This window comes from Thalassophryne amazonica, chromosome 12 (genome assembly GCF_902500255.1).
Source record: "Thalassophryne amazonica chromosome 12, fThaAma1.1, whole genome shotgun sequence".
Taxonomy (NCBI): Eukaryota; Metazoa; Chordata; class Actinopteri; order Batrachoidiformes; family Batrachoididae; genus Thalassophryne; species Thalassophryne amazonica.
In genome coordinates, this window is record NC_047114.1 from 45,807,098 (window position 1) to 45,830,266 (window position 23,169).

At 43.2% G+C, this 23,169-nt stretch overlaps 1 protein-coding gene across 1 annotated transcript in view; it reads left to right on the forward strand.

Annotated features, from left to right (window-relative positions):
- The window catches only part of gpr158b (G protein-coupled receptor 158b), a 246,658-nt gene that overhangs the window by 219,932 nt on the left and 3,557 nt on the right, over positions 1–23,169 (forward strand). The window contains exons 9-12 of the mRNA XM_034182769.1: positions 10,750–10,855; positions 19,127–19,273; positions 22,241–22,484; positions 22,612–23,168. Of these exons, the coding sequence (XP_034038660.1) occupies positions 10,750–10,855; positions 19,127–19,273; positions 22,241–22,484; positions 22,612–23,168 (1,054 nt within the window). The remainder of the gene's footprint in view (positions 1–10,749; positions 10,856–19,126; positions 19,274–22,240; positions 22,485–22,611; position 23,169) is intronic.

Sequence of the window (23,169 nt, forward strand, 5' to 3'; positions counted from 1 at the left end):
ACGGCCCAGGAGACTGCAGACCTCCTGGTCCACCACGTCGTGCGTCTGCATGGGATTCTATCAGACATTGTCTTGGATCGTGGTCCTCAGTTCTCCTCCCAGGTCTGGAGGAGTTTCTGCAGGGAACTGGGGGCCACCGTCAGTCTCTCGTCTGGGTACCACCCCCAGACGAACGGGCAGGCAGAGCGGACGAACCAGGAACTGGAGCAGGCCCTCCGCTGCGTGACCTCCACGCACCCGACGGCCTGGAGTGACCATCTGGCCTGGATCGAGTACGCTCATAATAGCAAAGTTTCATCTGCCACCGGCCTCTCCCCGTTTGAGGTGTGTTTGGGGTACCAGCCCCCATTGTTTCCACTGGTGGAGGGAGAGGTCGGGGTGCCCTCGGTCCAGGCCCATCTGAGGAAGTGCCGTCGGGTGTGGCGTACCGCCCGCTCTGCCCTGCTCAGAGCCCGGACGAGGGCTAAGGCCCATGCAGACCGCCAGCGTTCCCCGGCCCCTGCATACCAGCCCGGGCAGGAGGTTTGGCTATCCACAAAGGACATTCCCCTGCAGGTGGAATCCCAGAAGCTCAAGGACAGGTACATTGGACCTTTTGCCATAACCAAAGTCCTCAGTCCGGCCGCAGTGAAGCTGGTAGCTTCAGCTTCACTGCGGATTCATCCAGTGTTCCATACCTCAAGGATCAAACCCTACCACACATCGACTCTCTGCACCCCCGGACCGGCGCCGCCTCCTGCCCGGATCATAGATGGAGAGCCTGCCTGGACCGTGCGCAGGCTCCTGGATGTCCGTCGAAAGGGCCGGGGGTTCCAGTATCTGGTGGACTGGGAGGGGTATGGACCCGAAGAACGCTCCTGGGTGAAGAGGAGCTTCATCCTGGACCCGGCCCTCCTGGCCGACTTCTACCGGCGGCACCCGGACAAGCCGTTGATGGGGGGGTCCTGTTGTGTGGGCCGCTGAAGAGGAGGTACTGCTGGCCCACCACCACCAGATGGCGCCCTGCTTGGAGTGCGGGCTTCAAGCACGAGAGGGCGCCGGAGCCACTGGGAGTGACAGCTGTCACTCTTCATCAGCACCAGCTGTCACTCAGCCAACTCATCACCATCTCCATAAAGGCCGGACTGCGACTCCACCTCCTCGCCGAGAAATCAACTACCTATCAGGTAATTTTCTCTGCTGAACAAAACATTGTGTAATAGTCTGAACTTCTTTTGCAGCCGTTATCCTGTGGTGTTTGCCTTATCTGTGGGATTGGCGTTTGGTGTGATCAGCGACGGCTTCGCTTCACACTCCAACCAGATAAGTGGTTAGACAGGAGCTGCACGAGTGTGTGATTGGAGGTGGAGGTTCTCCCTCCTTTACTGAATACAGACTGTGGGATTACTGAGTGTGCGACCTCACACTCATCTGGACTGTCTCTGTTCTCTGCCAGCAGTACCGGGTCTGACTGCTGAAGACAGCGGCCACCTGGGGCGCAGGGCTTGGCGGCTCCGGTGTTCTTCAGCTCCGTTGGCAGTGGAAGCTGTGTGGATCTGGCTTTTCTCTCGCCAGGCGTCTTCTATCGTCGAGCCTGCCCACACGTCACCTGGTGTATGATTGACAGACACTGTATTATTATTGTCTGTACATCGTTGTGTGATTCACAACATTAAAATTGTTACTTTTTGGCTTATCCATTGTCCGTTCATTAACGCCCCCTGTTGTGGGTCCGTGTCACGACACTTTCACAACACATCCATGCCTTCATCACCTCCCATCTGGACTACTGCGACGGCGTCCTGTCTGGGCTGCCCAACAAGGCCCTAGACAGATTGCAGTATGTCCAGAACTCAACTATCAGGGTGCTGTGTCTCTATCTTTATTAGTTCCTGAGATGTTCCATCTCGGATGTGCTACATCATACATCTGAGGACAGTGGTGGGCACAGATAACCAAAAAATTAACTTTGATAACAGATAATCAGATAACTGAAAAGTTATCTTCGATAAAGTTAAAACAATAAACCACCCAAAAATGTATTGGATGTTACAGATAACCGATAAATTCCAGTATTGTCTCCGGTACACTTACAACTACTAACAAGTGATTTTGAGTTTTAACACTACGATCGCTTTTGGAAGCATCAAAAGCAACAACACACCCAAACAATAAGTCAGCACTTCTGTCTTTGAGCATCCTGCCCCCTGCTGGAAGGAGCCACAAAGCTCTACTCTCTACCCAATCACAGCACTTCCATCAGGCCGAGATCTTGGAAAATAAAGCAGTGCTGAGTTATGGTTTGGTGTATAAATAAAATGAATACTGATGGAATAACTCCATTAATGTCAATTCTATCATTTGTGCAAACCAACACATTAATGTGAGGTGTGTCGTGTGCTGGTGTTTACAGATAAATGTGGTTTTGTAAAATATGCCATTTTTTTATTTGTAAAAAAAGGCATTATCAAAAAAAGCCAAGTTATAATTAGATAACCGTCTGATATAACCAGTGTCAAAATAAATAAAACACTGCCATTCACCCTCTTGACGTATCCCATAATCCCTTGCGCGCTAGAGAGTCACTGCAGTCAAACAACATATAGAGAATCCACATGACAATTGTAAATTAAGATTATTCTACAAAAATGTATTTTTTATGCTTTTCATCACGTTAATAAGAAACAACATGCATGATACCCTGAAAACTTGCTAAAACAATTACAGTGGTCCCTCGTTTATCGCGGGAGTTACGTTCTAAAAATAACCCGCAATAGGCGAAATCCGCAAAGTAGTCAGCGTTATTTTTTTACAATTATTATAGATGTTTTAAGGATGTTAAGCCCCTCACTACACACTTTATACACTTTTTCTTCAAACAGGCATTAACATTTTCTCACTTTTCTCTCCTGTGTAAACACTCTCTTTTTCTGGAAGATTATAAACAGACACATGGAGGTACGGATGGGGGACCCGCAAAGAATCCACATGGCCACGGAGCTCTGCGGCTGTGGTTACCGAGACCATGCAGCGGGCGCTGTGGATTTTTCCGCAAGAAGTCTATCCTTGCGGGCTGGCGGAGCGCTCTGCATCAAAACAGCGAGCATAGTCTCTGGACCTGTTGCCAGACTTGTCCGCAGCTCCACACAGCAGACAGGGGGGCGGTGTGAGTGGCCCACTGCTGAGCCCGCACACTCAGTAAGCGCATCGGAGGCAGTGAGAGCAATCCCGGTGATGCCGACCGGTGATGCCGACCGGTGCCGCGACCGGCCCGCCTGATAAGGACGCAGAACACAATGCGCTGTAAAAAAAAAAAAAAAGAAGCATGCAAAATTGCACTAAACAAATCCGCGAAACTGCAAGGCTGCGAAAGATGAACCGCGTTATAGCAAGGGACCACTGTATAACAAATAATCCGTGTACGTTTAATCTGCGTGGAATTTAATAAACGCAAACTGAATTTCAGACATCTTATATATATATTAGTCTGGAACAAAGAGGACAAACAGTGTTGTAAAGAACAATAATCAAGATGTTAAAGAGCAAACTTCACTTTCTCCCAGAACGACATGATCAGGAAGCGAGCGTAGCTCACAGCAGCTCCCATTGAAAATAATGGAGAGACAGCCTGTGATTCTCGCATGTTTACATAAAACAAACACAATAACATCTATGAACCCAGAGAATATATTCATGAGAGTTTTAGGCACAATGTAAAAATACTTTTATGTTGCGATGTTAATGGTGTTGTCCATTTGCAGTGGTTAAAAGTGCAGACCGATCAGAGCATCTCAATGCAGTTCTCAGTATTTTTTTTTTTAACTTTGATGTCTCCCATTGAGAGTTTTTGGAAATTAAGTTTGAAAAAAAAAGCTTCTGTTTACGTTTTGCTTCTGGAAACACGAGTCTGACGTGTGGTTTTTGAACGTACGAGTACAGTTATTGAAAATATTAGCCCAGCTTCAGTTTGAATACTGCCATGAACACTACTGGCCAGTAGATGGCAGTAGAGACCTTGAAAACCTGCAAACACAAAATTCCAGATAATCTGTGTTGCTTCTTGCTATGTTTAAGATGCGTGGAATTTAATAAACGCAAACACAATAAAAACGTCTATAAGAGAATATATTCACGAGAGTTTTAGGTACTAGAGTTTAATGCTGTTGTCCTGATCAGGGTGTCTGAAATGCATTTCTCCTGTCGTGAACGTACTGAGATTACCGTACTGAGATTACCCTACCCATAATGCACCTGGACACAGCATGCCACACACTAAAACCTTAAAAATTAGCGCATTACTTTAAAACTAAAACATATATCTGATATTTTCACTTTATAAAACTTCAGAAGTGACGTTAATTTAAATAACTTGTCCAAAATAAGTTTGGTTAAAATTTGAACCATAAGTTAAAAATGTATGCCTCTGGATGACTTTGGTGATATTGGCCGCGTATCAGAATGGGGTTAAAAAAAATGAGGTTTTTTTTTTTTGGTGACTAGTTCTCCTTTTCCTGCAGAGGATAGAGCGGTTTCTTCTAGAAGCAGCTCTCCTCTGTTTGCAGAGGGTAGAACCACACATCTGTTCACTGTTGTTTACGACGTTAACGGTCTAAAAGTTATCGGACTTGGCTGTTGGCTTCATCAAATCAGGACCTTCAGCGTGCACTGGGGTGGTTTGCAGCCGAGTGTGAAGCATCCGGAATGAGAATCAGCACCTCCAAATCCGAGGCCATGGTTCTCGACCGGAAAAAGGTGCTTTGCCCTCTTCAGGTCGGTGGAGTGTCCTTGCCTCAAGTGGAGGAGTTTAAGTATCTTGGGGTCTTGTTCACGAGTGAGGGACAGATGGAGCGTGAGATTGATAGACGGATCGGTGCAGCATCTGCAGTGATGCGGTCACTGTATCGGACCGTCGTGGTGAAGAGAGAGCTGAGTAGGGGGCAAAGCTCTCGATTTACCGATCGATCTACGTTCCGATCCTCACCTATGGTCATGAGATTTGGCTCATGACTGAAAGAACGAGATCACGAGTACAAGCGGCCGAGATGAGTTTCCTCCGCAGGGTGGCTGGGTGCTCCCTTAGAGATAGGGTGAGGAGCTCGGTCACTCGGGAGTCGAGCCGCTGCTCCTCCACATGAAAGGAGTCAGTTGAGGTGGCTCGGGCATCTTTTCTGGATGACCCCTGGATGCCTCGCTGGAGAGGTGTTCCGGGCACGTCCCATTGGGAGGAGGCCCTGGGGAAGACCCAGGACATGCTGGAGGGACTACATCTCTCGGCTGACTTGGGAACGCCTTGGGGTTCCCCCGGAAGAGCTGGGGGAGGTGTGTGTGGATTGGGAGATCTGGGCGGCTTTGCTTGAGCTGCTGCCCCCGTGACCCGACTCCGGATAAAGCAGAAGAAAATGGATGGATGGAAGTTATCTGACAAAAATTTATCGGAAGATAATTAGTCCGACAATGGTTTTCAAAGTTTTTTGAAAAGATAATCCGATAATGAAAACTTTATCTTCGATAATTATCGGTTATCGGATTATTGGAACTGTGCCCACCACTGTCTGAGGACTTGATTGCAGTTGGGAAGAACTGGATCCTGTTATGATAGCATCATCTTTGCTTATAGCAGGGGTGGGCAATCATGTGCCATGAAGGGCCGAAGCACTGCAGGTTTTCCTTGCTACCAATCACCTCAGCAGGTGATTTCATTAATGTTCAGGTGTTTCAGCAGGTGATTTAATTGACAACCAGGTGTTTATGTTCATCAGCAACCCACCTGCTGAGGTGATTGGTTGCAAGGAAAACCTGCAGTGTCTCGGCTCTCGTTGCCCACCCCTGGCTTATAGCAGCTCCCAGTCCATATATGGACTTTGACTTCCTTGTTGCTTCTGCTTTTGCATTTTGGCTTGGGCTATCATTCTTTTGCAGTGGCTTATCTGCCATAGTGATAAAGTACCTACAAGTACTACAGGATACAATATAGACAACCTGGACTAATGCAAATATTGGGACAAATTCTCTGGTAAGTACTGAAAAGTACTTGGGCACGATTTCCACTAACTGAACCTATTGTGACAGACCATCAATAAGAGCACCAGAATAACTGCAGAAAGAGTACACATACTCTGTCATCTCATCAATCAGGTTTTCAGCAGAAGCAAAAACTTGCCTTAAAATAATGCAGAAGTCTAGATATACCTGTGTCCTTCTAGTGGTTTGGTTCTGTGGCTCCATGGTGCAAACACTTTGTACATTACTGAAATCATGCTATAACTCAGATATAGCAACATGGAAGCAATTAAGATCTTACACTCAACAAAAATATAAACGCAACACTTTTGGTTTTGCTCCCATTTTGTATGAGATGAACTCAAAGATCTAAAACTTTTTCCACATACACAATATCACCATTTCCCTCAAATATTGTTCACAGATCAGTCTAAATCTGTGATAGTGAGCACTTCTCCTTTGCTGAGATAATCCATCCCACCTCACAGGTGTGCCATATTAAGATGCTGATTAGACACCATGAATAGTGCACAGGTGTGCCTTAGACTGTCCACAATAAAAGGCCACTCTGAAAGGTGCAGTTTTTGTTGTGAAAGTGTAGGAACACGGACCCACAACAGGGGCGCAAATGAACGGACAATGAAGGAAGTCAAATAACAACACTTTACTGTTGTGAAAAAGCACAACCAACACGGCGAATGTGAAATTTAACAGTCAGTCAATTACAAGGGTGACGTGTGGGCAGGCTCGAAGATAAGAGACGTCCGTCCAAAGCAGAACCGGAACCACACGATTTCCTCCGCCACCGAACCCCGGGAATACTGGAGCCGCCAAGTCCCGAACACCCAGGTGGCCACTGCCTCCGCTTGTCGGATCTGGTACTGCTGGCGAGGAACAAAAACAGTTAGATGTGGGTGCGTGTGCACCCAGCAACACGTATGGTGGGAATGCCACCTCCACCTCTCGTCGAAAAAAGAAACAGAATATCTGCTGTCCAACACACACAAGCAATAGATATTCCTGTCAGAGAATCAACACAGCTGAGATCGTTACCTACTTGGTAGAGCGATATCTCGGCAGAGAAGTGGAGATGACGTCTTGCAGATATACCGCTGCGGATCAGATGATTGGTAACAGCTGTCGTAGGTGACAGCTGTCACCCCGGCTGCTCCTGTGAGATGGCAGCGCCCTCTGGTGCCTGGAGCCCGCACTCCAGGCAGGGTGCCCTCTGGTGGTGGTGGGCCAGCAGTACCTCCTCTTCAGCGGCCCACACAACACTTTTGTTTTATTGGGGGGGATACCAGTCAGTATCTGGTGTGACCACCATTTGCCTCATGCAGTGCAACACATCTCCTTCGCATAGAGTTGATCAGGTTGTCAATTGTGGCCTGTGGAATGTTGGTCCACTCCTCTTCAATGGCTGTGCGAAGTTGCTGGATATTGGCAGGAACTGGTACACGCTGTCGTATACGCCGGTCCAGAGCATCCCAAACATGCTCAATGGGTGACATGTCCGGTGAGTATGCCGGCCATGCAAGAACTGGGACATTTTCAGCTTCCAAGAATTGTGTACAGATCCTTGCAACATGGGGCTGTGCATTATCCTGCTGCAACATGAGGTGATGTTCTTGGATGTATGGCACAACAATGGGCCTCAGGATCTCATCACAGTATCTCTGTGCATTCAAAATGCCATCAATAAAATGCACCTGTGTTCTTCGTCCATAACAGACGCCTGCCCATACCATAACTCCACCACCACCATGGGCCACTCGATCCACAACATTGACATAAGAAAACCGCTCACCCACACGACGCCACACACGCTGTCTGCCATCTGCCCTGAACAGTGTGAACCGGGATTCATCCGTGAAGAGAACACCTCTCCAACGTGCCAAACGCCAGCGAATGTGAGCATTTGCCCACTCAAGTCGGTTACGACGACGAACTGGAGTCAGGTCAAGACCCCCCGATGAGGACGACGAGCATGCAGATGAGCTTCCCTGAGACGGTTTCTGACAGTTTTTGCAGAAATTCTTTGGTTATGCAAACCGATTGTTTCAGCAGCTGTCCGAGTGGCTGGTCTCAGACGATCTTGGAGATGAACATGCTGGATGTGGAGGTCCTGGGCTGGTGTGGTTACACGTGGTCTGCGGTTGTGAGGCTGGTTGGATGTACTGCCAAATTCTCTGAAACGCCTTTGGAGACGGCTTATGGTAGAGAAATGAACATTCAATACACGAGCAACAGCTCTGGTTCACATTCCTGCTGTCAGCATGCCAATTGCACGCTCCCTCAAATCTTGCGACATCTGTGGCATTGTGCTGTGTGATAAAACTGCACCTTTCAGAGTGGCCTTTTATTGTGGGCAGTCTAAGGCACACCTGTGCACTAATCATGGTGTCTAATCAGCATCTTGATATGGCACACCTGTGAGGTGGGATGGATTATCTCAGCAAAGGAGAAGTGCTCACTATCACAGATTTAGACTGGTTTGTGAACAATATTTGAGGGAAATGGTGATATTGTGTATGTGGAAAAAGTTTTAGATCTTTGAGTTCATCTCATACAAAATGGGAGCAAAACCAAAAGTGTTGCATTTATATTTTTGTTGAGTGTATATTGAAGAAACTAACCAGTAAAACAGAAAAAAGTACTCATGAGACTATGACTACCTTCACCTCTGGTCTTTATGGATACCTGGATGAAGAAATGCTTAAAAATTCAAGAAAATGCAGTATCTCGAAACGAGTGAGGCTAGAGATATCAAACTGGTGCCAACAGAGCCACATTAATATTCAGCTTTCATTGACACTAAAGGGCTAAATGCATTACTTTTGAAATTATTTGAGAAAACTTATTTTTCTGCAGTGGCAATATGGACTTAGCTAGGAAACAACTTTAGAGGTTTGGTGGACCCAGTAGACATTATTCAAGCCAGCTAATATTCCACAGATTTTCTTTTCATTGGTTTTGTCAAATTTTAAAATTGGGTACAAATTGAATTTCCAATATTGGTGCAGACAATGTGCCGTAATCCGTGTATTGATTTGTCACACGTTTTACACCAAATGTCTTTCCTGACACAACTCCATATTGGAGAATGGGCAGTTGTGGGGTTTCAACTGGGAACCATCCACATTGGAAAGGAGCACACTAACCGCTTGGTCACCCACCAAACAGGGGTATTAATATTGCAAGTAATTAACTGAACTAATTGACTTCTAATGGTTGTAATGAATTATGATTAGTTATGTTATACAACCCCCTGCAAAAATTACAATGGTAAATTTATTATTATTATTTTACATTTTTGAGTACCTTGTGGGAGGATAGCCACTTCTAGTTAATACATATGGTTGAGCCATTTCAGTTTGGAGACATTCATATTCTGTTTGATGGATTTATTACTTTATTAACTGCTGGAAACTGGATTATGTTTCCTGGACAAATGTGTGTGTGTGTGTGTGTGTGTGTGTGTGTGTGTGTGTGTGTGTGTGTGTGTGTGTGTGTGTGTGTGTGTGTGTGTGTGTGTGTGTGTGTGTGTGTTAGGCGGGGGCTATGAAGCTGAATGTCATTATAAACGCACATACTTCTAATCTAAAGAATGCTTTATCAATTCTGTCTCAGTGGAGCAAAGCTAAATAGATGCATGTTACAGAATCTGCAGCCAAAACAAAAGAAAGCAATTGAATAAACTAAAGCAGAAATCCTTACAATTAATTTGCCAGTCTATCGCTGATAAAAGTGCTTGTGATTGAATGTTCTTTCATCCCGGCTGTGGTCTATTGTGTTCAGTGAGAGAGAAAGGAGGCAAACACATCTTTAATCTATTCAGAAACTGCAAAGTCCCGTAGGTGAAACTGTTATAAATCAAACTGTTCTCTCTTGCTGGGAAATCAAACGTGTTCTTTGCTGAGCCGCCTGCTGCTGCTGCAGTCCAGAGATAAGGCTGGAAGTAGATTAACGCACTTTTACGGACCTATTTGAATGCTTTATGAGAAATGTGAATGTGGTGACTGGGAGCAATGATCTTTGACTCACCTTCATGGATCTCAGCGAATGGATCCTTTCGGGATGAAACATCACATCCATAACCTCTGCGTTGTTCTCTCTCTCTGTCTCTCTCTCTCTCTCTCTGTCATATAGTCAGAGACAGCAGACTTTCTCTGACTATAATGTTTGTCTTTTGTATACAATCCCACTGTCTGATATTTCAAAAACTCATTAATGTGACACCATGTTTGCTTTTGATTGGTCTTTAAAAATCGGTGCCAAATGTAGGCAATTCTCAGATTCCATTTACACTTTTAGATCTTTCACACCATCCACTGGTAATGGGAGCAATTTCCTGGACTGGTGCTTGGAAATACAATACCAACTGTCATTTAAAGTAATAGCTGCAATAATGGAAATGACTGTCTGAAGCACTTAAAGCCACCAGAGAAACTGCTGTGGACCTTTACAAAGAATGTTTGTATGTCTGAATAAAATGGGAATTACTCAGCATAATTAGTGATTTGTTGATGGTGACTGAATTCTTCCTCTAAGAACTTTCTTTATATTTAATTTTTGAATTAATTTATTCAGTTGAATGGAAATGTACTGGTACTGTACTTTGCTAAGCCATCAGTCGGGCTTCACAAAACACCCCTATGGGTTTTTGAAAGATCTTTAAATAGCAGATCCCTCAAAGAGCAGTGTTCTTTCCAATGTAACTGGGCAGTTATTTGAGACAAATGCTTCTGGCTGTACTTTGGCCCCCTGCAGGTTCTGCCTGGTGCCTGGGCTCCATCCCGACTGGATGCTCATGTTATTCTTTGTTCACACCCATCTGACTGTGACTGTGACTCTGGGGCTGCTGCTCGTTCCAAAGGTAACACGCAACCTGCACCAAACTAGCTTCAACTTTGTAGAAAACTTCAAAATATTTGCTTTTTTTTTCCACTGAGCTGAAAATTTATTTCTAACCTCAAGTTCACCCTCCACCCAACTCAAGATTCTAAAGTATACGTGCAACAGAAGAAAGTTCCACCTGTGCTGATTTGTTTCTGCTAGATTAAACCCTCTGGGGTCCGAGGGCATTTTTTTGGACAGTTCACTCGCCTGGCATAAATGTTTTATTATTGCTGTTAACAGCTCTCCCTGCATCCCACAATCAGGTTTTATGTCTCTTTTTTTCAGGACAACCTGTGTTTTCAGAATATATATGTTTTGTTGTGATTTATAAGTGGAATAAAGGTTTAAAATAAAAAATAGGCAAGGAAAAAATAAAGCAAAAAATAATTTTCCACACACATTTATTCAAAACACACAGCAAACTATAATAAACAACTGTTTTGACATTTTATAAAGGTAATTTGAAGTCTTGTGTGAAAGACTGTACAACAAAAAGGTTCAAACAATAAACACAAATGCACATTTTGAACAATATATACAAAATGGTCTATGCGTTTTGTTGTCCATTGATATGGTAAACAGTGCTTTATGCAGAGAAAGCAACAGAGTTATCCAGTAACATTCACATGCAAACTAGTGGAGCAATCCTGATAGTTACACACTCTTTGAGCACGTGAGATTGTCATCAGAGGCTCTCTGTGTTCTCCTGCTTTCACTGATCGGTGTGCATAATGGCGCAGGGCGCACTGAGTATGTACTAATAGTATGTACTCATTGGAGCATCCATGGGGCTATACAAACGGGTCAGCTAGTAACATATCACTCCTGAAAACAATCTTTGGCTTTTCACGTGAGGGGAAATCTGTCCTACGATTGGATTTTGGAAAACCATGTGATGGTGAACCAATTCCGATTGGACACTCACATTGCGCACTTCATCACACAGCTTCTATGAGGAGTACAAAGATGGCCGATGGCTAGCTCGAAAGTCCGCGGAGTTAACTTTTCAGCAAAAAAAAAGTAAGTTTCTATCTCATGTCATTCAAAAGTTATTTATAATTTAGTAAATCTTGGTCTTAGCCGTCATATACGATGGTGTTTGCCCCAGAGGGTTACTTAAAAGAATCCCTGCTCTGTCTGTCATTATTGTGAGAAATTTATTTATTTTTGTAAAATCACATATCCTTTAAAACATCTTACAAAAATTCTACAAATTCCAGCTTTTTTAGTGTATGCATTTCAACTTTAAATTCAGTACAACTCACAGTAATACATTGAAATATAGGTTTGTCTCAGCATGTAGTTTCTTTAAATATTTGTGTTTATTATGACAAAATTAAAAATATGCTAAAATTCGGTGTTGTCCAGTAGTAAGTAAACAAGTAAGTAAACCTGGTAATTGTAAATACAATGCTTTGTTGTTTAATTTTTAATACACTAGCTTTGTTTGTATAGGTATCACATTTTTTTACCAGCTGATATTTTACATACTCATCTTTCAATCTAAAACAAATAGCTTTCATAAGTTTAGTCAGACTAGCTCTGACTCCTGTACATTGTAATAGTATTTTGCCCATTTGATTGTACATCAAATAAAAAATAAAATCTGTATAAGATGAACATTGTTTTCTCCTTCTGTGTTCAAACAAATACTTCATATCACCTGCAGATACTACAGTGAAAAAAGGAAACATGACTTAAATATGTACACCAGTTGAACATGATCAGAATGTGTCCAACTAAGACATTTTTCTTATTTTGTTTCCCTCCAATACAAAGAAAATCATGTTATCTGGACATACTCAGCTCTTGTCAACTCATGTACATATTTGAATAATTGTAAAGCCCCTTCACACATAGCAAGAATGTGGAGGAACCATTCCAAATATTGCAAATATTGCCATAATCTGATGCAATCGGGAGGAAAAGAGGCCTTGGTCAACCCTGTCGGAACGTATCCGGGTTACCTCGTCCACACTTGCACAATGGCATCCAAAACATATGTAGACAACAGGTAGATGATACAGTCTGCCATCAGACGGCCATAAAAGGTGCTGCACAGTGAAAACACAGATACCTTTACAGAACACCCTGTAAATTTTGTGGCATAAAGCTGTTGTAATTTACAAAAAAATTTAAAAAAAGATACATTTAACACAAGTAAATCCAATAGTTGTTTTTTGCTAAATAAATATCATGCTGTTTTAAAATGAATGATTTCCCATTTACCCACTACCCGGTCCCAGATAAGCAGTTGAAGATGAGTGAGTGAGTGAGTGAGTGAGTGAGTGAGTGAGTGAGTGAGTGAGTGAGTGAGTGAGTGAGTGAGTGAGTGAGTGAGTGAGTGAGTGAGTGAGTGAGTGAGTGAGTGAGTGAGTGAGTGAGTGAGTGAGTGAGTGAGTGAGTGAGTGAGTGAGTGAGTTCTCATTTTAGGAGAATTTGTTGTTCTTCCCATTTTTCTATGGGCCATCACAGGAAATATGGCATGGGATCCTAACCCAATCTCATGCCATTTTGTGATGGCATCACAAAAAGTAAATTATCTATGGTACTTGATTAAAAAAGAAAAAAAAAGGCACATTTTTGTGATGGGAGCACAAATTCATTTTGTGACAGGAGCACAAAATGTGGGGTGACAAGGGGTTTATGGTTTATGGGGGTGGCTGTGGGGTTTATGGTTAAGGTTATGGGAAGGGTTACTGTTACAAATAGTAAAAAAAAAAAAAAAAGTCATGAAAATGTGACTCATTTCATGATGGGAGCACAAAAAAAAAAAAAACAATGAGACTGGGGTAGGGATCCACATGTTGATCTAGTTTTTCTAAAACAGCTCCAAGTATATTATGTCAATGGGCTTCGTGCAACCTTAACCTGTAATTTTACATTAGATTAGAGTCTCTTTGCGAATTTAAATGTACTGTATTAAGTTCAGTGGTATCTAGTCATCATCAGAGTCACTGTCCAAAGCAGCCTCCTTTACAGTGTTTTCACAGTCTCCACTGTGGCATTTGCAGAGAGGAGTACAAGTCAGACCATTCTTTGATCTGGTGCATCATTCAGAGCAACCTGCTTTGCAACCACACCTGGCGAGCACAATTACCACCCGTGGGGCAGGGAGAGTAAGACATCTTGCTGGAACATACACTCTGTCCTCTAAATTCCACCCATTCTCTTCAGCTGGAGGAAGCTTGGGGCAGTTAGTTTGGTATGTTTTACTTCGCACCATGGAGTTTGCACAGAGGATATGAGGTAGCATGAGTTGGAGGTAGCGTCTCATAATCCAAATTCTTAGAAACTACAAAATGGCTCAAATTTTCTGAAAATTGGTCAATATATAGTGGCAATAGGTGTATTTTTAGTTTTGAGTGGACTAAAATGGAAGTGACCCCCCCACCCCCACCCCACTTTCCAGGAAGGGAAGGAGGGTTCAGAAAATTTGAACCAGTCCCTATTGAAATCAAAACAGTAAAAAAAAGAGCAAAATAAATCAATTTTATCACAAAATCCTACAGAATGACATAACACAACTCAGTAACACATTTTAATCACTTTCTTTCTTTCTTTCTTTTTTATGGTCAAACTGGAAATTCCATTATGGATAACCTCTATACAAAAAATAGGAAGATCAGTAGGATCTGTTGGGCAGAATATTTCATGATGCTTGTCCTCGAACCAACTTAATACAAAACTGAAGGTCTACATGTCTCCGTCTGGGGCAGGCAGGCGTCATGAAATATTCTGTTCTGTGCTAATGCTGACACAAACATCCATCACAAGGTCTTGAACACATACCGTTCAGATGAGCAATGCGAACATGTCACCCACACATAAGGTCACACTTTTTCACCCAATCACATAGCTCCATTAATCCACCCAGCGGGGAAGGCCCGCCCACTTGGAGGTTGGCTGAGTGCAGGCTTAAAATGCAGGGAGCCCAAAGGATGGGGTTCTTGTTAATAATGGTACATGTGATGTCTGTTTTCAAGATCCCAGCACTGTGATGGTGACTTTCTTGTTCAATGTTGGCATCTCTTTAATTCAGCATCTGGTTTTCTAAGTTCGTCTCCTGTCAATCTTTGAATCTTAAGTTTGCAGAAAATCCCCAACAGATCAATATAAAATTCATAAAAGTGACAAATTTTAGATGTAGTAATTGCCAAAGGGAAAAAATCTTGCTGTAACACAAAGACCTAAAATGAAAATGTTTTACTTTACTTTTTTTTTTTTTTTTGCCAGTAATGCACTACCATACAGTGACAAAGCTCTACCAGTATGGCTCCCTGCAGAGGTCATAAATTGTACAAGAATGCTGGACTTTATTGCAAAATACTGCAAATGTAATGGAGGACCTCTGCAGAAATTATTTCCACAATGGTCACTGCTGTAGTTTGTAAATTCAACCTGTTATTAATCATGATGAGTTCATTTAATACAGGCTTTTTGCCACATTTGCCACCATTGTAAAATCATTCAAATGTGATTAGTAGTTATTATAATTTCACTAAACACTCCCACTGGTTCCTTAATATACATTCTTCCAAGTCTGACAGAAAACAATTAATTCTCCTGCTGGGTGAAAAATGGCGTGCACCCTCAGTGCTCTGTGTTCACTCATTCTTTCTTAATTAGGCACCTCAGATGTACCTGTTGGATGAGTACACTGAGACCACGAAGCACAGTGGGACAAAGTTAATCTCACACATCATCTGGTCCTCACTGTGCAATAAATATTTGATACATTCTACTAAAGCTAAAAAACATGGCCATGAAACAGGAGGTTAAAATCAAATTTGTCTGTACAGAGCATTCGTTTGTCATGGGATGCATTTGGAACAGGCCTGTTTCTATATTTTGTCTGTGCATTACTCTGTCCTGGCTGTTCTCTCCGTGCTTTGTTGAATTGTGTTGGTCTTAGCTGTGTGTTGTTTTGCTGTGGCTTATATCTCCCTATTTTATTGGGGTTCCTTCCATGTAGTTTGGGCATTTCTCTGTCCTGGCTTCTGTTTGTACATTTTAGTGGAGTTCCTTTTGTGTGTTTTGTGCCTGTGTCACTACACTGGTGTGCTGGTTTCTCCTGTGACAGGCATGGAGGTTTTCTCTGTGAGCACTTTGCTGGCTTCTCCTGTGATAGATTGGGAGATTTCTCTCCGTAAGCAGTTTGCACCTGTGGGAGTTTTCCTAACACCCTTATTGTGTCCATGCCTTCTGTGTGCACTCTGGTTGACTTCACTTCCATGTTCATATGTGTTTGCACGTCTGCTGTTAGAGTATTTGTATTCACATGCATCTGTCATCAGTTGATTGACATCCTTTGTTAAGCGCACTGGGAGTGGTAGCAGGCTGCTGGATTGTCTGAATTCATCCCTTGATTTCATGTGTCATGCCGTCCAAGTTTCCCTACATGCCTATTCTTCACATTGTGACTTACCTGCCTGTTCGTGACCTCTGAGTTTGCCTTTGTGAGCTTGGACTGATGCTTAGTTAAGGACTGATTCTGTGTGTTATGTGGACTTATTACCTCCACACTTTATACCTGTCTGAACTATTAGCCCCATTTGTCTCCTGAGTTAAGCTTTGCAACTTCACAGATTGATCACCTGCACACCGGGCAACCAATAGGCTCCCTGTTGAGTTTGTTAGGCAATTTTTGAGACCTGCTATCTTTTTCTGTTTTGAGCCAAATAAAATTGTGTTTTTGTGTTCTGGTTATGTGTTGTGACATCTTTGGTATCAGTTCATGTTTTTATTTGTGAGAGTGTTGTTTCTGGACATAAAAACCCAAATAAAGACATTGACATCTGAAGAAACAAAACAAAACCTCTATTCGTTTGAATTGATGATGCAATTTAAATTTTAATTCCTTCACAAGTCAGGGCTTCTCTCACACACGCGCGCGCGCGTGTGTGTGTGTGTGTGTGTGTGTGTGTGTGTAGGTTCAGAAAAATCTGTGTTACAATTTTTTATGTTACATCCTTTTTTAAGCTTCCATAGTTCATTCATTCATTTTGAAACACTTAGACACTTATCTGGGTCCAGGTCGCAGTTGGAGCAGAGCAAGCAGCTCATTCCACACTTCCCTATCCTTGGCAAAGTCCTGTAATTCTTCCTGGGGATCCCAAGGTGTTCCCAATTCTTCCCTGGGGATCCCAAGGTGTTCCCAAGCCAACTGGGAAATAGAATTTCTCCACCAAACCTCCTGCTCCACCCCAGTTTGCCTCCCAGTCGGATGTGCTTGGAAGACCTCCTTAAAGAGACGACCAGGGACCATCCTCACCAGATGCCCAAACCACTTCAACTGGCTCCTTTTGATGTGAAGAAGTATCAGCTCTACTTCGAGTTCCTCCCAGATAATCGAGCTTGTCACCCCGTCCAAGCGTGTAAACCCAGATACCTGATGGAGGAATCTCATTTCTGCCACTTGTATCCGCAATCTTATTATTTCAGTCATTACCCAAAGTTCATGACCATAGGTGAGGATAGGAGCGTAAATCAACTGGCAAATTGAGAGCCACATCTTCTGCCTCATCTCCTTTTTTACCATGATGGACTGGTACAACATCTGTAAAATTTCAGATCTCAGTCTGTTTTTTTCGATTTCCCACTCCAATTTCCCCCCACTTATGAACAAGATCCTGAGATACTTAAATTCCTCCACTTGACCTAGAGGGTCAAGGAAGAGTCAGGGGTCTCTCAGAAAATCCACCATTTTCCCAGAGAGGACCATGGTCTCTGGTTTGGAGGCGCTGATCCTCATCCCACTCGCTTCACGCTCTGCCTCAAACGTGCTCAGTGCACATCAGCGGTCACCACCTGATGAATCCAACAGAACCACATCATCTGCAAAAAGCAGAGATGCAACTCTGAGGTCACCAAACTGGACACCCTCCACTCCATGACTGCGCCTTGAAATCCTGTCCCTGAACATCAGGGGAGGTGATGGTCTAGTGGTTAAGGTGTTGGGCTTGAGTCCAGAAGATCATGGGTTCAAATCTCTGCCTGACTGGAAAATCACTAAGGGCCCTTGGGCAAGGCCTTTAATCCCCTATTGCTCCCGGTGTGTAGTGAGCACCTTGTATGGCAGCACCCTGACATCAGGGTGAATGTGAGGCATAATTGTAAAGCGCTTTGAGTGTCTGATGCAGATGGAAAAGCGCTATATAAATGCAGTCCATTTACCATTTTAACATCACAAACAGGATTTGGGGTGAATGTGAGGCATAATTGTAAAGCACTTTGAGCGTCTGATGCAGATGGAAAAGCACCATATAACTGCAGTCCATTTACCATTTTAACATCACAAACAGGACTGGTGAGAAGGGGCAGCCCTGGCAGAGTCCAACTTCCACCGGAAACAAGTCTGATGTAATGCCGAGAATGTAGACACAGCTTCTACTTTGGTCATATAGAGAACGGATCTCACATTTGAGTGAATCCGATACCCCATACTCCCTCAGCACCCCCCACAGTATACCCCAAGGGACCCGGTCATACACCTTTTTCCAAGTCCACAAAACGCATGAAGACTGGTTGGTCATACTCCCAAGACCCCTCCATTATCCCTGCAAGGATAAAGAGCTGGTCCACAGTTCCATGACCAGGACAGAAGCCGCATTGCTCCTCTTGAATCTGAGGTTCGACTAACAGTCTAAGTCTCCTCTGTAGTACCCGTGGGAGGCTGAGAAGTGTGATTCCTCTTTAATTGGAACAAACTCTCCGGCCCCCTTTTTTGAAGATGGGGACCACCACCACAGTTAGCCTCCACAGTTGCTGTTGTTGTATTGTTTGTTTTTGTTTTATTTTGCTATTCTGACTACAGCATACAAAACAGCATAACTGTAGAACATGTAAAAATCAGTCATCATTTTTAATGAATAACAATTTAAACAGAATGAATAGATTTTCCCTTTTTAAGAATTTCAAACATAATATTGAATAGAACATTTAATAATTTATTAACTACACTACACTACATAAAGTAAAACAAACAACAACAACAGACGTCTCTCACAATGGGCCCTCTTGTACATTTGCTGTTAATAAAATTTACTGGGGCCTCGGAAATTGTTTTTTCTTCAGTCTGTATGCTGGTTTTCTCCACTCCACTCTGGCAACACATTCATTCTGTCACATCAGATGATCAGATGCAAACTACACTCTATTCCATTTTGCCCAGTCTTTTCATTTCACATCATTTTCAGCCATCCTGACAGAATCAACATTTTGTAATCTTACCATCCATCTGTCTTAGTTTGTGTCCAAAGGCACTCAGGCCAGAGACGATATTGCCACTGAGGCCTACGAGGAAGAGCTGGACATGGGAAGATCTGGCTCTTACCTAAACAACAGCATCACTTCTGCCTGGAGCGAGCACAGCCTGGATCCTGAGGAAATACGGGTGAATCCACAGTCACAGTGAGATCTAAAGTGTTGTTTTCATGAGTTTGGATTTAGAGACAGTGTGAAAAGTAATATTCCCTTAAACTTTTATGAAAAGAATGTCTCCTCAAGAAAGCATAAATAGTAAATATGTTTCTTCACAGCACAAAGCCAATGTTAAATGAAATCTGAACAGAACTGATTGGATCACTTTGTAGTGTTTATATCAATCAATCAATCAATTTTATTTATATAGCGCCAAATCACAACAAACAGTTGCCCCAAGGCGCTTTATATTGTAAGGCAAGGCCATACAATAATTACGTAAAAACCCCAACGGTCAAAACGACCCCTTGTGAACAAGCACTTGGCGACAGTGGGAAGGAAAAACTCCCTTTTAACAGGAAGAAACCTCCAGCAGAACCAGGCTCAGGGAGGGGCAGTCTTCTGCTGGGACTGGTTGGGGCTGAGGGAGAGAACCAGGAAAAAGACATGCTGTGGAGGGGAGCAGAGATCAATCACTAATGATTAAATGCAGAGTGGTGCATACAGAGCAAAAAGAGAAAGAAACACTCAGTGCATCATGGGAACCCCCCAGCAGTCTAAGTCTATAGCAGCATAACTAAGGGATGGTTCAGGGTCACCTGATCCAGCCCTAACTATAAGCTTTAGCAAAAAGGAAAGTTTTAAGCCTAATCTTAAAAGTAGAGACGGTGTCTGTCTCCCTGATCCGAATTGGGAGCTGGTTCCACAGGAGAGGAGCCTGAAAGCTGAAGGCTCTGCCTCCCATTCTACTCTTACAAACCCTAGGAACTACAAGTAAGGCTGCAGTCTGACAGCGAAGCGCTCTATTGGGGTGATATGGTACTATGAGGTCCCTAAGATAAGATGGGACCTGATTATTCAAAACCTTATATAAGTAAGAAGAAGAATTTTAAATTCTATTCTAGAATTAACAGGAAGCCAATGAAGAGAGGCCAGTATGGGTGAAATATGCTCTCTCCTTCTAGTCCCCGTCAGTACTCTAGCTGCAGCATTTTGAATTAACTGAAGGCTTTTCAGGGAACTTTTAGGACAACCTGATAATAATGAATTACAATAGTCCAGCCTAGAGGAAATAAATGCATGAATTAGTTTTCAGCATCACTCTGAGACAAGACCTTTCTAATTTTAGAGATATTGCGTAAATGCAAAAAAGCAGTCCTACATATTTGTTTAATATGCGCTTTGAATGACATATCCTGATCAAAAATGACTCCAAGATTTCTCACAGTATTACTAGAGGTCAGGGTAATGCCATCCAGAGTAAGGATCTGGTTAGACACCATGTTTCTAAGATTTGTGGGGCCAAGTACAATAACTTCAGTTTTATCTGAGTTTAAAAGCAGGAAATTAGAGGTCATCCATGTCTTTATGTCTGTAAGACAATCCTGCAGTTTAGCTAATTGGTTTGTGTCCTCTGGCTTCATGGATAGATAAAGCTGGGTATCATCTGCGTAACAATGAAAATTTAAGCAATGCCGTCTAATAATACTGCCTAAGGGAAGCATGTATAAAGTGAATAAAATTGGTCCTAGCACAGAACCTTGTGCTTATATGGCTCCACACTTGTCAGCGTTAAACTGACACTGTCCACAGTGTTATTTTATGCCTCAACAGTGGAACTTTCAGCAGTGTGCAGAGTAATTTAATATTGCTCAGATTTCAAATTGTAATTTTGTGGGCATACCACAGAGGAAAGGCTCAGGTTGGATGTGAATCCACACCTTTCTGGCTATAAGGTGAAACCTCCAACCTTTGCAAGCTCGCACGTGCTCTCACAAGAAATTATTTTTCTCATTTTCCTTGAAAGTGTACCAGGCATACACAGGGAATTCATTTTAATTTTGTGGAGATTTGGAAAAGGATACATTTTTGAAGAAAACTATACATTTTTGAAAAGTGCATACTCTAGCCAATGAGAAAATGTATGATTCCATTTTCCAGGGAGCCACCATGATGGCCATCCTGGATTTGTAAAAATGGTAGCTTAAGATTTTCAGTATTTCAGCTTTGGGTGCTGATTCCATCAGCAAAACACACTTCTTCAGGGAAAAGGATTTTCAATAGTGCCAATTACAAAATGTATATGTAGTCATCTCACCAATCCAAGATGGTCATCCATAAACGTGACTTTGACCACATGTGCATTTTTGCACTTGCCAAAAATGTAGTGTTACTAATCTCCACCAAATTCAATAGAAATTATATACATAACAAACCTGACTAACACAACAATGATCTGCTCAACTCTGAGAAACAACTCCGGCTCTGTGCAAAATTCAACACCAAGGGTGTTAAAATCATGCTTTTAATCTGGAATTTTTGACTCTGAAATTTTAACACACACGATACTTTTTACTCTGTATGTCCCATTATGCTTGTGTGTAGGAGGTGTGCACATTTCCAAGGGGTAAATGATGTGTTACACACCCTATTTTATGGGAGCACAGAGAGCACAAACCAAACCGATAGCCACCACTGGCAAAACTTTAGTCTGATTGCAACTTTCGGATTTGTTGAACCAGCTCACACATGAAAGCCTGGATTTGTTGATCTTGTGTCGTAGCGCAGGCCTTGGGTGTAGAGTTTGTAGTGAAAGCTTGTTTTCTAATCAGGAATGGGTCATACACACAAGCCTGCTCCTATCCCACATTCCCATGCTACTAAATGCAACATAAAAACAGGAATACATTTTTGGGTAACCAATTACACCTCATTGAGCTGATCACACATAGGTGTTTGTTGTAATACGTCTGTCTCTCTCACTCTCACTCTCTCTCTCGCTCTCTCCTTTTTAACTTTCACTTTTGATACTGTGTGTGCTTCTTACCCTGTGTGCTGCTGAAACCTTTATCTCCCTGTGGGAGTCTTCCCAAGGGATTAATAAAGTTCTATCTAATCTCATTTGAGTATCTAACATTCCACAGTTGCATTTCTATTTCAGGATGAGCTGAAGAAATTATACGCCCAGCTGGAAGTGTACAAACGCAAGAAGATGTTAGCCAACAACCCTCATTTGCAAAAGAAGAGGAACTCCAAGAAAGGCCTGGGTCGCTCACTGATGAAACGGATAACAGAGATCCCAGAGACGATGCACATTCACCGACAGTGCAGCCGTGAAGATGGCAGCGAACATGGCAGCAACCGCAGCACCCTGAGGAGGAACCCCTTTGATCCAAACCACCATGGTGAGATCCCACCACATTACTCAGGCTGCTGCTGGCAACAGAATGCAAATTAAGGAAACTTATCTCTGTGCTTTTACTTTGAAATGCAGCGCATGAGGAGCTAATTCTTACTTTAATCGTCACTCAGGTAAAATTCGTGATGACTCCTTGAAGACTAAAGTGTTGGGTTTGAAGAAATCACTCAGCTTTGACCACGTGTGTGACCAGGATGAAGAAACTGGAAACCAGACTGGATCTACAGCCGGAGAAAAAATTACTCCTGTTGGAAGCTGTGGGGAAGGATCTCTTTTGGGTTCTCTCATTGGCCGCAAACATGGTAAAAAGGCCCTGGAACCAGCTGCGACACCTCCTCGGCTGGAACCAGCAGAATCCACAGAGTCTGTTCCTCTGTTCTGGAAATCAGCCAGTGCCCACAACTTAACACATGAGAAGAAGCCGGTCCAGCTGCGGACCTCCATCATGCAGAAGTCTCTAAGTGTGATTTCTAGTGCGAAGGAGAAGATGCCAGGCCTTTCCAGCAAGACACAGAGTGTAGAAGATGCCACTAAAAAGGGCCACAAAGGCCAGGAGAGCAAGCCGCTGTCAGAAGTGGACGAGATGCCTGAACACTACTCCAAGATGATCGTCAGCCAGTCAGTGGAGTACTCCAAGACACCCATGAAGTTAGGCATCATGAAGCAACAGG